The sequence below is a fragment of the Solea senegalensis genome, linkage group LG12 (genome assembly GCF_019176455.1).
Source record: "Solea senegalensis isolate Sse05_10M linkage group LG12, IFAPA_SoseM_1, whole genome shotgun sequence".
NCBI classification, from domain to species: domain Eukaryota; kingdom Metazoa; phylum Chordata; class Actinopteri; order Pleuronectiformes; family Soleidae; genus Solea; species Solea senegalensis.
In genome coordinates, this window is record NC_058032.1 from 13,348,606 (window position 1) to 13,364,520 (window position 15,915).

The following is a 15,915-nucleotide window of genomic DNA, read 5'->3' on the forward strand; positions in this document are numbered from 1 at the left end:
GAGTTACGGTTAGGTATATGGTATATGCAATACTCTATTATATCTTGGCTGATGGGGGCATGGATTTACTAAAGTACTCAATTACCCCCTTGCTTCTTTCTCTGACCTGCTGCTCAGCTCTTTAAGACCTTTAAGTCTATGCTTTATAGGCTCAACTACCTGCTGCAAGCACAGACAGACGGATGGCTGGACTGCTTGAATGAACTGCCTCCACTGTTTTTGGGCCATTTGTCAATTCTTCATTCCTCTGCTCTCGTCTGGCTAGGGATAGGTAAAGCTGCCTCCGTCTGATGGACAGCCCAGCTGGATATTGTTTTCTGGAGTGTTACCTCAAACTAGTTATTTGACCTCAGTGAAGTCATCTTTAGCCTAATAACACCTCTTCCACCTCAAATTACTCCATAGAGCCCGTTTTCTTTTCTTCTTCTGCTTGACACTCTTTCTCTTGTCAGTGGTGAGAGAAAATAAAACCTACTTGCTGCCAGAAATAGGGCATTACCAATTCTTTTCAAGTTTGAAGAGCATTATTAGTAGTAGGAGGATTTCATTTCTAGTTAATCCACTATCTTTGTTTTGTAAAAAACAACAACATTTTTTTTCTTCTCTGCTACACAGAGTCAAACACACTGCCATTCAAAGCACGATGGGAAAATGCCTCATAGGCCATTAGTTCAATTCAGTTGACTTTGATGCAATGATGGCCACAGTATAGAAGACAACAAACCTGAATAGTCAGCGTAAATAAATACAAGCATTCTTTCTCCACAGAGATGGCGTCCCCCGGTTTAATTATCGCTCTTGTCAATCGAGGTGTAAGAATACTGCATCCGACAAGGCGCGTCCCCATTCTCTCGTCTCGCAGAGGTCTCTTTCACACCCTGAGATGCACAGACACCTTTCAGCAAAACAGCCAAATCAAACCTCGAGATAGAAGCACTCTGTTGCCCCAAACACCCTTTACAGTGTCGAGTTGCTGAATGCCTTTGACACTTCAGAAATTGGATCTATTCAACTTCGACAATTGTCCCTGTTTTTTCTCAAGCACAAGGTATTTGCACAACAATGGCAGCCGCATCCCGTACGAATGAAGGACGTGGTTATGTAGCTATCTTTCCTGGTGACTCCCATTCACATTCCAGCACTTGCAATGTGCCTTTATTTAATGCTAAAACTTGCGCCCGATGGATGGCTGATCCACGGGACGCCGAGACGAGCCAAAAATGAAGATGACACTGAGTGTGGATTGATTGCACCTTCAGATCTGTATGATGAGAGCTCAGCAGAGGGACATAGGGAGTAGGGGGTGTGCAGGCTGTTCCACAAGGAAAACCTCCCCTGGGTCTAATTTCAGAGAGGAAACCCACACGTGTTATTTTCAAAGGTCACAGCCAGATGTAATATTACAGCTAAAGCAGTGATGTAGTGCAACACTCACACACTCTTCATCGACGTATACGGCCTGTTGGCCTCCTCCTCCTCCACTCTCAAGAACAGGGTAATGTGGAGCAGTGTTAGTATTAGCTCTGGATTATGTATCAATATTTCAAGACCGTAACACATCCTCACAATTTCCAGCTGTAGCACTACAACCGAGCTTGTGCTTTTGCCTCAAAGGACAACCACGAGCCAGCATGCACATGGTAAGTGATTGTCAGAGCAGAGGTTAGCTGCTCATGGCAACGCAGGCTTTACAATCCCACACCGGGATCACTGTATCAGCAAGACTGACAGAGGCAGATTGATTCGAGGTCCAGTAAATGTTGTTGTCAGTCTTATTTTCTTCCTTTGCAGGTCCACATGTTAAATACATGCCAGAAACAGCACAGTGATCATTTGCAGAGGAATCACTAGAGGACCGAGACTATAGATTATACATTCCTCGTGCTGTAGGCGAACTCAAGCAGGTGGAGATGAAATATAGCAGTAACACATATATAGTTATAAGTATGTGTGTTACATATAAGTACTTGCAAAACAATTATTACAGTAATCACCCTTTTGTCTGCTTCGAAAAAACTACTTTAATGATTTATTGACCCAAATAGTTTCCAGTTAATTTAGCAAACGTGACTGTAGGCTAATTGTTTTGACGCGTGCATTACATGTGCACCACGCGTGACACATGTTGCCCACAGAATTATGCTGTGACTTGGCTTCGTGTGAAACAATGCACATAACGATGATGTATTTGTACATACATAAAGCAAATGAAATACCATTTACTTGAGGGGAGACACAATAACAATGGGCTCATTAAATTTTGTTTGACTTTTACCGAGCTCCATCACACACGGCTGGATCTGAATTCAGCCTGTCTGGTGTAAAGTGGTGTAATGAACAAGCTTCTATATTGATATTATGAAATGCAAATCCACATATTATTAATTCATTATTATATTACAAATTATTGTTGTCATTGCTACTTAATATCATAATTTAATTGTGACAAACTGATTTGATTCCTCACCACAAAAAAGTTAGACGGGATTATTTGTCAGCGATCAATTATTTATTATATTCTCTATTATTCAACCCACTAATCCTCTAATAAGTCTCATCTCATCGTCTTCCACTCCGGGTCGTGGGGGCAGCAGTCTCAGAAGAGAAGCCCAGACACTTCTCTCCCCGGCCACTTCAACCAGCTCCTCTGGAAAGATCCCAAGGCGTTTTTTTTTTTTAAGCCAACTGAGCTATGTAATGTCTCTAATAAGTGCAGAATAAAATGTCTATGGAATAATGTACAGTAAAGTCATATATTAGTGCCGCATTCAATAAAATGTGTGTGTGTGTGTAAAACTGAGGGTGAAGTGTTTCTTTGCCATCCCATTTTGCCTTGAGATGATTTAAGGACTTGATTTACAAACACATCATCTGCGAATCCTCTGATACTATATCATGAAGGACATGGCAGATTGTGTCTCTGTGTAATCGCGAAACCATGCTCACTATTCAGAAAGTCAACAGCAAGATGTTCACCTTGAACGGCAATCATTGATAAAGGTAATATTTCAGATTTACTTAGAAAAAAAACAAATAAAATAAAAAAAACCTGTCATGCCATTTTATTAAAGAAATATTCAGATCTTTTTTCTGCACTTCCAATGATGCTTTTTCACTTATATATATATATTCTATCAATTTATAAACCCAGTACCTGTCACACTGCCCTGTTAATGCTTGTGGTTCATGTGGTTTCAGTGTTAGCTCTGTGGTGTCTTGCATTAGAAAGCCTCGGTGCTCGTTGCACCACTGTAATAAAACCCAAGCATTTAACATGCACATTTATGGTCCTCAATAACCCAGAAGTCTTAATAAAAATGAAAGCTGACATTGGCTTGAAGGCTCCTCCACACTGGCTGTCTTTAATGTCCAAGACGTTCCATTAAATGGGGAGCACTTCCTCCGAAGCGGAGCTTTTATCCTGATTGCTTACAGGAAGAGGGGGGAAAAAAAGCAGCAAAATGACCTTCAGCGCCTCTAGAACTAGCCCTTCCCTCGTGTGTGCCTTGTTGATAGTCACTGCTGCGTGCGCAGACATGGACATCTGGGAAACGCACACTGAAGCAGACACATTCGTGTAGATACAGCCTCTTTCCTTTAGGTTGTACGGGGTGAAACACACGCTGACTTACACGAGTATTAAGAGATCTATGTAAAAAAAACACATTTGAGTCATTGGCCACTTGGTATTCCGTTCACATGCAAAGAAGCCATCTCGCTTTCAAATCATAATGATCATTAGGCGATAGGGAAAAATGCAAATCTGCATGTTCGATTAATGCCCGTGAGATAGATAGATAATACATGGGACTTGCAAATGTCCTTGCTTCTGAAATTCTTCAGCTGTTTTCTGTTTGAAGCTGGAGAAAAGGAAGATGGGGGACAGATATTTCCCTCTGCAGGAACACAACTGTTGAGCTATATTTAATAAGCTGGTCAAAAACACTCCTGCTGAGAGACTGTGCTTTTAATGACCATTCTCCCTCCAAAGTTTCAGATGTGCAGCTAGATTGCTTGCCACAGAGAAGACAAGGCAGCCATCTTATTAACAGCAACACAACACACACACACACATACGGCAGACTAGGGGGCTGAAACCCAGAGAGGCAGAAGGGTAGAGACACTCTGGCACATGGAGAGAAAGCGTGTGTCCCTTGCATGCTTTTACTGTGTGTGAAGGCAGGAAGACAGATGGGTGCAGTGAGGGGGAGATAAGATGAAGGAGGCAGGGCAGGGACCAGTGTCTAAAAAATCCAACCCTCAAGAGAGGACATCCAAGCCAGCATCCACACACACACACACCAGAAAGAGTAGGTTCAGTGATGGATGTACCCTATGACTGAAGCCCCTGCACGCCCACACGGAGGTGCCACTAAGGCCAGTCCAGAGGAGCCGGCAATCAAAGAGAGAGAGGCTGGAGGGCTGGAATGATATAGGATCCAGCTTATTAAATAGGCTTCAGGAGGAGCATGGAGCATCTGAAGTAAGTTGTCGTCCTGCCACCAACAGGCACCAAAGAAGTCTCCGTTAGAGGGAAGGTCTATGCACTATAGGCAGTGATGACAGACTGTGTACAGTAAGAGTGGGAATACTGTCATTAAGTACACCGACACACTGGGGAGCTCCAGAACAGTGTGTCATTGCTGATTTACTTCCCCTTTTTTACCTGGGCCTTGTTTTCCTGCATCTGAGCAGCAGGTGAAGGGAAACATTTGTGTGCAGGCGTATGTGTGTGCAGGTGTGTGCCTGTGTGTGTGTGTGTGTTTGCGTGCATATACAAATATGTTGCAACAGCATCATTCAGTGTGACGCTGCCATTCTAAGTGCCTGTGTGTTTCTGTTTCTATTTGTTAGCAAGACTAAAAAGTCAAATCAGGAGGTGTGGGCGGTGCCATCCATATAGTGAGCGGCTGACAATTTTGTTTTTGACGTAAACTAGAAAACTTCACATAAGGTTGCTTTTCCTGAGCTGCAGCGGTCTGCTAACAGAGTTAGAAAACAATTACACAAATCCATGACTAGAGGCCACCTGAAACCAGGTGTGCTCGTACCACAGTATGTAATTCATTTGATTATAGATTTTTTACTTTCATTTTCACAGCTTTGCGGGTGCAGACACTGATTCTTTTCTTGTGTACTCTGTCGTCTTGGCAACAAGAACGTCTAGGCTTCAGTTTGACAGTTATGGTACAGAAGAGGAGGGCCAAGGTACAGCGGAGGCTGAGAAAGCAGGTGCAAAATAATATATCTAGCCTCAGATTTCCGGTCTCATCCTGCAGCCCACTCCAGTTCTAAACTTTACACAATTACAACAATCTGTGCTCTGAGAGAAACTGTGAAATCTGATTGCCATTGGTAACATTCACAGCAAGAATCCTGGCCTGATAGAAGGTTTCTCGTTTCAATTTCCTATGATCCCTCAAGTTTTACTGGCTCTTTTTTTCATCCCATCAGTGGGGCATACATATTTATTCAGGAAAAAAAAAACAAAAAACAGACCCAGTAATATCCAATTTACTGGAAGGCAGAGGAGATGGTTTCACTGGCAGTATAATAACATGCTACATGGAGCGTAGCATTATGGAGTATGAATAAAAAGCATTTATGGTAAAAATTCAATCGAAAAGCAGTCATCATTCATCGGAGGAAATCAAGGCAATTAGTAACACTTTAATGCAAATTGGAGAACGCAAAACAAATCACAAATCCCTGGCACTGTGAGGGAGCCCAAAGAAAAGCAGCTCAAATGACCTCTTTCAAAATTCTGACTCTGCCGTAAGTAAGTGTTAACGTGTGGCGCTCGTGCAGCTGTGCCACTTTATAGTTTCATGACCACAGTGTCGTCCAGGACCAACTCTCTCTCTAACAGAACTAATGTAGTTCACTTCCATATAATGTACAGTAAATACCCATGTGTGTCCGAAACAGAGCATCTCTGGCTGGTTAACAACAACGTGTTCACAGGCGGACGACGTGACCCAATGTAAAGATTTCTCATTTAGAATGTTAGCACAAAATAAACGATGTGAAAAAAAAACAACGTGAACATTGCTTTCCGACAACACTTCAACGGCAGCCTGATGCGGACACACGGCGCTGCTATCCATTATATTCAAGAAAACAGCCATCTTTTAAACATAGGGAGAATGATAATTGCAGGTTAATAAGGACAATGTGGGGTTTATGTGGCTCTGCAGGGTGCAGCTGGGGGTTTATATGCTTAGCTGGAGCTCAGAGAAAAGGTTCAATCACATGGGCAAATACACTTCCTGCAAGAACTTGCATGTAAGCTCCATTTTAATAGAATGATGCATTAGAGGGGCATAAGGATGAGGCATGTTTACCACATGTCCAGGTTAAGCACACATGCTGCATTTAGTACTAAAGACATGGCCAGTATGGGCAGTAAATCATCATGAAGTAGCATTAAGGCAGCGAGCAGATAAAAAAAACCACTGAATACAAAGAGAGCGGTGGGAGTGTGTATGTCATGCACCCTGAATATGTCTGCCACTAGATAGTCTCTGTGGTACACTCTGTCCTCCTTTATCTTGCTTACAAAGACACATTCAAACCTCCATGTTTGTTTCACTCACACGTTACACGAACAAACCAGAAAAGTCTCACATGTGGTTTTAAGTCTGCCGCGTCGCTCCGATCTCCCGAGCGAAATGAACATCGCGGTCATTTAAATGCAAACACCTGCCTCTTCACATTCACCAGGCTGCACAGTAAAGCAGAATGCATTACTGAATAACTTGCGGCCTGCATCGCCACGTTTCTAATATCAAGCTGCCTACACACCAGCAGGCATGAGTTCTACAGCTGTATCACCCATCCCCCGTCCCTGCTGTGCTGTACTGTACCTTCAGAGTGATGGGAGAGGGTGAGCAGGCTGACACAGGACGCTCCAATCCCAGAGCCAAACACAGTGATGCGGTTGGAGTCTCCACCGAAGAAGCCGATGTTCTCACTAATCCACCTCAAAGCCTGGATCTGGTCCAGGAGCCCGTAGTTCCCTTTAGCGGCCTGGTCACCAGTACTGAGGAAGCCTACAAAACAAACAAAAAAAAGGATTGAGAGAGTTAACAAAGGAGCTGGTCAAAATCACTGGATCGGACAGATACAAAATGGAAAGTCCAATACAATAAAAATCAGCAGAGGCATGTTGTGGGCTGTTTATTTCTTCTTTATGGCAAAAGGAATATCACGATCGGAGAATTACGTCTTTTAAATAGCTTGAAATGGCACAGGGGTGTTGTTAACAGCTTCACAGCTTAAAAGGTGTAAAATGACTCGGACTGATGATATACTCGAGTAAGAAGTTGCATCGTGCCATCCCTATTTTCTCAAAGCAAAATAGACAAGGAGGAAGGAAGACCTTGTACATGTGTGTCCACAGCTATGAACTGTCCATACACACCTGCAACTGACCCCGATTTCAGCTTGTTGAACCCTCGTGGCAGGTGACAGCAGCGGTGAGATCATGACTAATTCAATGACACGCCTGTTGGTAATAGAGGAGTGTGCATGGCCACATATCATCTGCACGTTATGGGAAATCAATAGCATGTCTCCCTGGGTGTACACCTATCACCAGATATATCGAGTAGTCGTGATTAAAACCTTACAAATCTATGAAAAATTCATAGACAGAGTGAGAGAGAGAGAGAGAAAAAACACCATAATACAATTTACAGTCACTTCGATGCTGTAAACACCTTCGAATGGACTGCCAGCTCATTATATTTCCCATCAGAGTTACCATCTCCCTCTCATACCCTGTGGTGGTGCACACTTTCTGGAACTTCACAACAGGCACTATCCAGGCACATTTTCCTCCGTGACTGTGTAATCTGCTATATGATGCCTGAGTCGGACAGTGAACCTCTTGTGGGTACATCAGAGCGCGTGTTAACACACCACCCTCTCCTCAGCTGCTCTCCGGGGCCTAAGCTCTGCTGAATGATGGGTAATCGAGAGTCGCATGAGAAGATCAAAGGCAAGCACTCCCCCCCCCCGAAGTCCCCACGGTGGACTCGCTGTCCATCAAACCCACGAACATGCATGCGCGGTGACAGTGAAGGGAGACACGTGGAACCCGAGACCCTTCTCTCTTTAGTGGCAATATTGGCAAACAGTTCACAAACAATAAATGTGTTGGGGGGTGAGTGTTCACCAGCCTCCAGTGATGGTCCTTCAGCATTGTTTGTAACATCTATTTCATGGTCTATGCCTCCATATAATGATAAGCTCTGTGTTTAAGACCTAAGGGGGAAAGGGAATAGCTTTGATATCAGCAATCAAAAAAAAAAAGATCAAATTTGTGTGTGTTTGTGTGTTTTTTTTTTTTCACTAAGGTCAGCCCATCAACAACACAAATAGGCAAATAAGAAAACCGACGCTCCAGGCTCATTAGCTGTTTATGGTATGTTTGTACAAAACAGGATGCCAATGCCTGTTTCTTTCTTTCTCTGTGTATCAGAGGCTATAGAGGGCACAGCCTCCTGCCTCACCCACAGCAGCTCACCCTCCTCACCCCAACGCGCCCGTTGGCAAAAACAAAGTGGGTGGGGAGAGGAAAACTCCAGGCCCGATCAACGATAGGGGAGAGGTGGTGGCACAGGAAGCAAAGCAGGAGACAAATGGATCAACAGATGGTCTCCTTCAGTCGCATCCCTGCGGATGACAGAGTGGCAGCGCACATGCAGAGAGAGAGACAGAGAGCGAGAGAGAGAGAGAGAGATAGAGATGAAGACAGACAACTGTGGAGGGGAAGAAAAGAGGACTCGATCCAATGGAGGAGCTTTTCCTTTTCTTTTCCTCCTGCGGCTACTCCTCATATTCTTTCATAACTAAAGGACAACAGCTTTTACAACCCTCAGCCGGGTGCTGTGGAGGGGGAGAGAGGAGACGTGACTCTCCCAGAATAACCCTCATTTGTGAAATGGTTCACACTTCACCAATTGTGTGTCAGATGGGTTACAAAATGTCAGGAGACTGGCATGTAAAAGGGATTCTGTGCAAGTGTTAGCCAAATTGAAAAGATATAATAAACATTATCTATTTGGCACTGTAATATGAGGCAATACTAAATGACAAAATGTAAATCATTAGAGTTGGATCTCCAGCTGGCAGAAAGAAGCACAGCTCAGTCGTCTGAGTGTGCTGTGACTTTTTGTTTAGCTGTGTTGATTCTTTAGCATCTAGAAATGAAAATGGTCATTAAAATGGAGATGTGGACGACAGTATCTGCAGGCACATTTAAAAATACATCTAATATGGCTGCTGGTTATGTTTTAATTGGAAAGGTGAACAAAATTATTTTCTTTGGAAAGCAATTAAGATAGCAAAATTGTTTTTATACACAGCTATTCTAATTTATTTTCTATATTCATGGCAGTCCATTGTTTTTCCTGCACTGACCCAAAATGTGTCATTTCATTATTTATGTCCACTTATACATAACCTGCAGTCTTACAGGCTGCTTATTTCTTGACCCACAGAAACATACATGTTTAAACAATGACAGTTTGTGAAATAATTTGGCTTCGTCTGTGGTTTGAATAACCAAACGTTTTTCCTAATCTCACCAGGGGATTGGGTTATAGATTTCCAGCTCTAGCAGATGATCCCCATCTGATGGGCACTGTGTGGGCTTTGGCTGCACATGAACTGTGATGTGCTGATGATCTGTTCACAGCACACACCTACACAGGACCTTGGGATTTTGGGCTGCAGCCCTGTGTGCTTCTAAACTACTTGGTCAAGCTTGTTATGCGCTAGACTGCGTGGCTCAGCCGGACATTCAACTGATGCAGAGGAGCTGTGAGTGAGAATAAGATTTCAATTACAAACGCTCATCACATATAACCCTCATCTTCGTAAGACGCTCAAATTCAAATCAGTATGCAAATTCTCTTTGAAAATATATGACCAATCGACTTTGGCATACGCACTGTGCACAATTACAGTTTCCATTTGGAATTTAATTTAACAAACATAAAATAATAATTAAATAGTAAACTGCTGAAGTTGATCTGGTACTTTTGAAATTAAAATGCATACAAATGAATTCTGAAGTAATTTGATTTTCTCCGTGACATTACTAATCTTGTCTGTTGTTAGTTCCGTAACAAACGACAGATTATGCGCGGGATATTTTTCAGTTCAGTAAATGACGTGAGGCACAAGCTTCATTTCATGTCCACAGGTGGAATCGAGAAGTAGGATGTTTTGTGAATGTTTTGTTCAGAGAGATATCAGGAAAGAAAACTTACTGATCTTTATTTGTGTCAGGGAGCAAAAATCATGTACACGCTAAATCCAAAATATATTTAATGAGATTAAAAAAGCATCACTTGTTAAAGGCCACGTCAACAAACAAGATCTCAAATTGCCACAGCGGCGGGAACAAAGATTAACATCTAACTTCACATGTCAGATGCATTAGAGAGTGGAATTGAGCGTTTCTTATCCCCTGCAAACCAGCTGTATGAGTTAATATGTTAGTATGTGTCCTGACTGATTACATGGTGTGTTTTTATATCACGTCTGCTCTTCCTTGACAGCGATGCACTGCATGTCTGCCACACGAAGAGCTGTCGTTTTCCACAATACAGACAGAGATTCAGTAGCGGTTTCACTTGGAATGACCGTTGGTTTGGTTGTGGCTGGGTAAGGTCACACCTGTCACCTTGCATTGACCTTTGCAGACAACATACTGTGTGAACGCAGCACAACTCCACTGCCCCGTCACCATAACAAGATCTGGTCAATGTATTGTATATAGTTCACTCTTTGCAGAGTTTGACGTTGAGAAACTAGAAGACGATGGCTCAAATCTCATTTTCACAAAGTCGGTCACATAGATAAATCGCCTGATTATCAACAGAATGGAGTTTTTTTCTAATCGAAGAGGACAGCCCAGAGCAAGGCGCCACCTAATGCATTTTGTGGATTCAGATTTGTGGATCGTTAATTGTCAATATAGGCACACGCCACTATCTCAGTCTAAAGTGAGCGTGTCTGTTTCCTCCTAAGCTGCGGCAGTGATTTCCTTTAGAAATGTCCCTCAGCATTGATATTACTCTATTGATTATGATTTAAATATGTCTGTTTCCTATATGGTTACCTATAACTCACACTGTAGCGGAAAGAGGTGATGATAATGATCGCTCTGACCCTAGACATCTCTCTAAGCCTGGTCTCCCAGATAATGGAATGCGTGTAAAGTAATGGCAGAGGGTGAGAGGGAGGCGAGGAAGGGTGAGGGTGAGGGCAAAAGCTTGTTATTGAGCTGAAGAGTGGGCTTTCACATGGGCAGATGGAGGGAATGGATAGGGAGGTGTGGAGGAAATGAGAAGGAAGAGGAAGAGGAGGAGATGGAAATAACATTGATGACGTAACAGAGGGAAAGTTTTTGGGTTGTCTGGTGAATTCATTCTCCCTTTTACTTCATCTTGTATCTTTTTCCCCCTCTCATCCTCTCCCTCTTTGGGGCAGCTGGTTAACAAGGCTGTCTGTGTCTTAACTCTCCTTCAGTGCTCCCCTCCCCGGCTCCCTCTTGCCCTCTCCCTCTATCTTTTCTTCCCCCCCCCTCTCTTCTCTGGGGAAATAAAGGCTCACACAGTCACAGCCTTGACAGCCTCCCCTAAGAGTCCCTCCCTACAAAAGAGATCCAACTTCCCCCCCAGCCAGGCCCAGGCTGAATGGGAGCCTCTGGGGTGTGGATGAGAAGCAGGGAAGGAAAGGGGGCCACCCTCCACACAGCCACATAAAGGCCCTGTGTGTCAGGCTCATGATGAGCAGGGGACATACCCAGTGGTCTGTCCTCCACAAGGAATTTTTCCTTTAAAATTTTTCTTTTTTTCTCTCTTTTTTTGGGTGGGGGGGTGAATACTTCAGTGGAGTTACACGACTAAAACAAAGGGCTGGGTGAAGATATGGGTGCAGGGTGGGGACGTGGACCTGAATAAAGGTGACTGCCACTTGGATCATTGTTAACCTCAGCAGAAGGGCGAGAGACTAAGAGAAGCAGAGAGAGAAAGAGAGGAAGAAAAGGAGACGGAGAAAGAGAGGAGGCACAAGAAAGCCTCTTTATAGCGGCCAGAACATTGCAGGCCTTTCACCCAACGCCGCATGCTTGTTTCCGGTGGCAGAGAAAATAAAGACTTGAGGGGTGAAAAACTTTTTGACCATTACGCCAACAAATGGTTAGCTCTGTAAGAAAGAAGACGGTATAATTGTAGAATCAAACTAGAGATGGTGAAAGGGAATTAAAGCAAGGAGCCTTCAATTCCTGATTATAAATCAATATGTAAAGGAGGCAGCAGTCACGATGTTGCAGGGGCATGACTGATGGCACTGCAGGTGAGTTCAATCTGAATGACAACATGCTCACTTAACTGCCGCTCTTTGCTGAAAATGTGAACAGACTGATGACTAACAGAAGCCCTTAATGCTTTGGCTTGAGTATTAGTCTCAGACACTCTGCATCCGTCATGACACAGACAGATGCAGAGTGTGCAGCACGAACTGGCACTGCTGCTGCACTGTGCGCCGAAAGGTGGACGCACTGAAAGGCGGGTGGGTGCACGATGCCGAAGATAGTGCATCGCGCATACTGGGCTGCTGTTTACAGACCGAGTCAAGACACAAAGAACAAACTCATCAGACACATATCTGAGTCCCTAAAACCCGGTTCTCTAACAGACTGACAAGGGTATTCTTACAGCACACCGGGGTGAAAAACAAAAATCGCTGCACAAGGGTTGTCCTGCATGTGCGTTTGAAGCCGCTTAAGCTGATTGTATGATGTGTCTGGGTGGTCAGGTAATACTATTCAAGGGCTCCAGGTGAACAGCAGCTCTGGCAGTAACTACAAATGAGCAGTTTGCATATGCATGACCCCTGGCATCTAAACACCACTCAATCAATCACACAGCGACCACAGCAGCAGCGGTCAGCTTTCATTTTTGCATCTCTGTGTTCTCTCCCTGCCATGTTTTCTGTATTGCTGTGCTCTCTCACTCTTCCTCGGTTCTCCACGTATACGCTTTTTTCCCCCCTGCTATACCTATCACTTTCTCTCTTCTGTGAATCGCGCAAAAATCTTTCTTTCGGTGAACGGCGCAGACAATAAAATGCTTTTACATTAAGAGACGCTTTGCATCTCACAGCTGCTGCGGAGGCACGTCTGCACACTCCCACAGAGGGAGAGGAAGAGCCACAACAACGAGGTTAAGCAGCACTTTGGTTCCACTCGGAGGAACATAGAGAAGAGATTGCATGAACAATAATTTGCTTTTACTTGACTTTTCTGCTGTATGTGCACTAAAAAAAATGAACTATTCGTACAACAGGTCTAACATCCTCTGTGTGAAGGGGCGCAACACTGCGTGCAGGGTGAGCTAATGCTATTTAAAGCATGGAGTCTTGGTGATATCATTTGGTGAGAAAGTTGAGCACCGCCCAGTGCAGGGAGGACAGAGCAGTGTGCACTAATGTACTGTGATACCGTGAAAGAGATCAGAGCTCAGCTTATCAAAGAACATCAGTGGGGCAGAGGGAGAGAGAAAGGTCATCATTTAGAGGATCTCAAAAGCCCAACTCTTTTTCTCTGGTTGGAGTAGCTCTGATAGCAGGGCGTAATGAGTTTAGCTTTGGATAAACCTTTGTGAGGAGAACTGGAGAAATAAACCCAGGAAGATCATTCTACAGCCTTTATTCCTGATATTGTGCATGCTGTCTTCTTTTATTTGTTTATTGGTAAACACCTGCCAACTTTAGCTGTAACTCAAAGGCAAATTAAATAAACATCTGTTTTCATGGGGTTTAGTGCTGCGATGTGTACTGTTATGAGTGACGCTTTATTTGTCTTCAGAAGGGTATAATATTTCTGGCTACAAAATGTAGTGCCGCTGCCAGTGGAGTTGAGTTCTGATTTGGAAACAGCTCCAAATGTACAAGAAACCAGGATTTGCTGGGAAACATGATTTTTGATCCTGCTCATCACATTGAAGGAAGAGTTTGGGCCTGCTCCACTTCAATCTGCATCGCTCATTATACATTATGTGCCTTTCCGGTGTTTCACAATAAGAAACACTGATAAAGTAACCACAACATTAACAATGGTTTATTTAGAATAAATGCCATGTTGCTGCTTTACAATGAATACCAGTGTTAGCAGCCCTTATCTCCGAAAACACTTGCAAAAGGCTTGCTTTTTTGTCCCCTTTTCTTGAAAAACAATCCAAGCAACCTCAGTTTAATTATAAATATTTATATATTCTGTATAGTAAGGTATTCAGTGTCACATGGACAGCAGACACGTTTAGGAAGTCAGAAAGTTCTGACAGATGACTTTGTGTCCGATTCAATGTCAATTGTAGACATACAGGACATCGCTATCCTTATTGTTTAAGCCTCTCAAGGGCAGGGCGGGGCAGCAATACAGCAAATTGTAGAAGCTGCTTAGACAAAATATTTAATGATGAACATTATGTTGTAAAACGCAGAATTATAATGGTCCTTCCTTTGTCATAATGCCCCAGACTATGCTAATGCTAGTGGGTACATCTCCACTGAAATATTAACAACAAATGACAAATAAATACTATTGACCTTTAAAAAAAACCAACAAAAAACAAAATACCTTACAGAAGAAGGCAGATTAATTAAGGCTACATAAATCATAGAAATGTGTTTGCTTTTAATTTAAAATATATATATATTTTTGGTTGCTTTTACAACTTAAAAAACAGGAGGTGAAAAAATGAAACAAGGGGAATGACTTTGTGATCTACCAAAGAGCAAGGGCATTTATGTTTGGAACAATTAGGAAGTTTATATACAACCTGTTTGGCTCTGGGCTCTGGCCATGTGTGTATGAGAGACTAAGTGGCAGCGCTGTGGCACAGAGTGAGCGAGCGCACAGACACTGTGTGAAGAGGAGAGCTTCCAGCTTTGTTTGTTTGTGGGTGTGCGTGTGCAAAGCAGCGAGTGCTGAGCAAAGGGGCGGGCGGGGCGGGGGGGGGTCTGTATGCAGTGCAGTGAGGGAGGTATGGATATTAATCACCAGGACGAGCACGGTTTCTGTGGCGCCGGGTGGAGATGGATGGGGTGTGAGTGCAGTGATGTCACCCTGACAAATGGACCGGCCATGTTGGCTGAGACTTGCACATCGCCTCTCATTTCAATTAGTTCCTCACACCAACAGCCCACCTCACCCACAATCTGCAGGTTACACTGTAACAAACACACACACTTTGGCCACAGACACACCCCAACCCCCTCCGTGACCCAACCCGTGGCACGGCCCTCTAACAAGATGCACTGATCTGTAAGAATACAGTGCAGCTCCTTTAATGAATCTAACTCAATTATGACAGCACTTTTGCTTTTGGTCCCAGCAGCCAGTCACTCATCAGCATTCATATTATCAGCCAAGTGCACTGACTAGGTCTACGGCCAGCACGCTAGCCACTGAGAACTGGCAAAGAGTCAGTGGGTGTGTTTACGAAGTAAACACTGGGCACTGCCAGTGTATTTTCCCACAATATCAATTTAATGAAATGCTGGAACAATGGCACCAAGAGCAGTTGTATAGGCCAGTGGTAATGGCATGCATTTGCTCTCCGATGGAGGAAAACGTAGAAGAGCTGGATCAGCCATTTTGACAAAGTGAGTTCAGGTATTAAAGGTCCTCAATAGTTGTTTATAGCCTTGTTCACAAAAGCTATACACAGCTAACTAATGGTGCCAGGGCTGATTTTAAAGGGTCAGTCACCCATAAAAGAAGTATTAAATCTGCTTTCAAAGGTCTGCTGCTGCTTATCAGTGGCAATAAGTATTATTTGAAACTCCCTCTTATCCTCAGTGAACTTTGACAGTGGATGACTTCACTATACAATG

The 15,915-nt window shown here is 43.5% G+C and overlaps 1 protein-coding gene across 2 annotated transcripts in view; it reads right to left on the reverse strand.

Annotated features, from left to right (window-relative positions):
• LOC122778417 (neuroligin-3-like) overlaps positions 1-15,915 on the reverse strand; it is a 109,225-nt gene that overhangs the window by 32,093 nt on the left and 61,217 nt on the right. For both annotated transcript variants that reach the window (XM_044040302.1, XM_044040301.1), the window contains one exon: positions 6,867-7,052. In XM_044040302.1, coding sequence (XP_043896237.1) covers positions 6,867-7,052 — 186 coding nt within the window. The remainder of the gene's footprint in view (positions 1-6,866; positions 7,053-15,915) is intronic.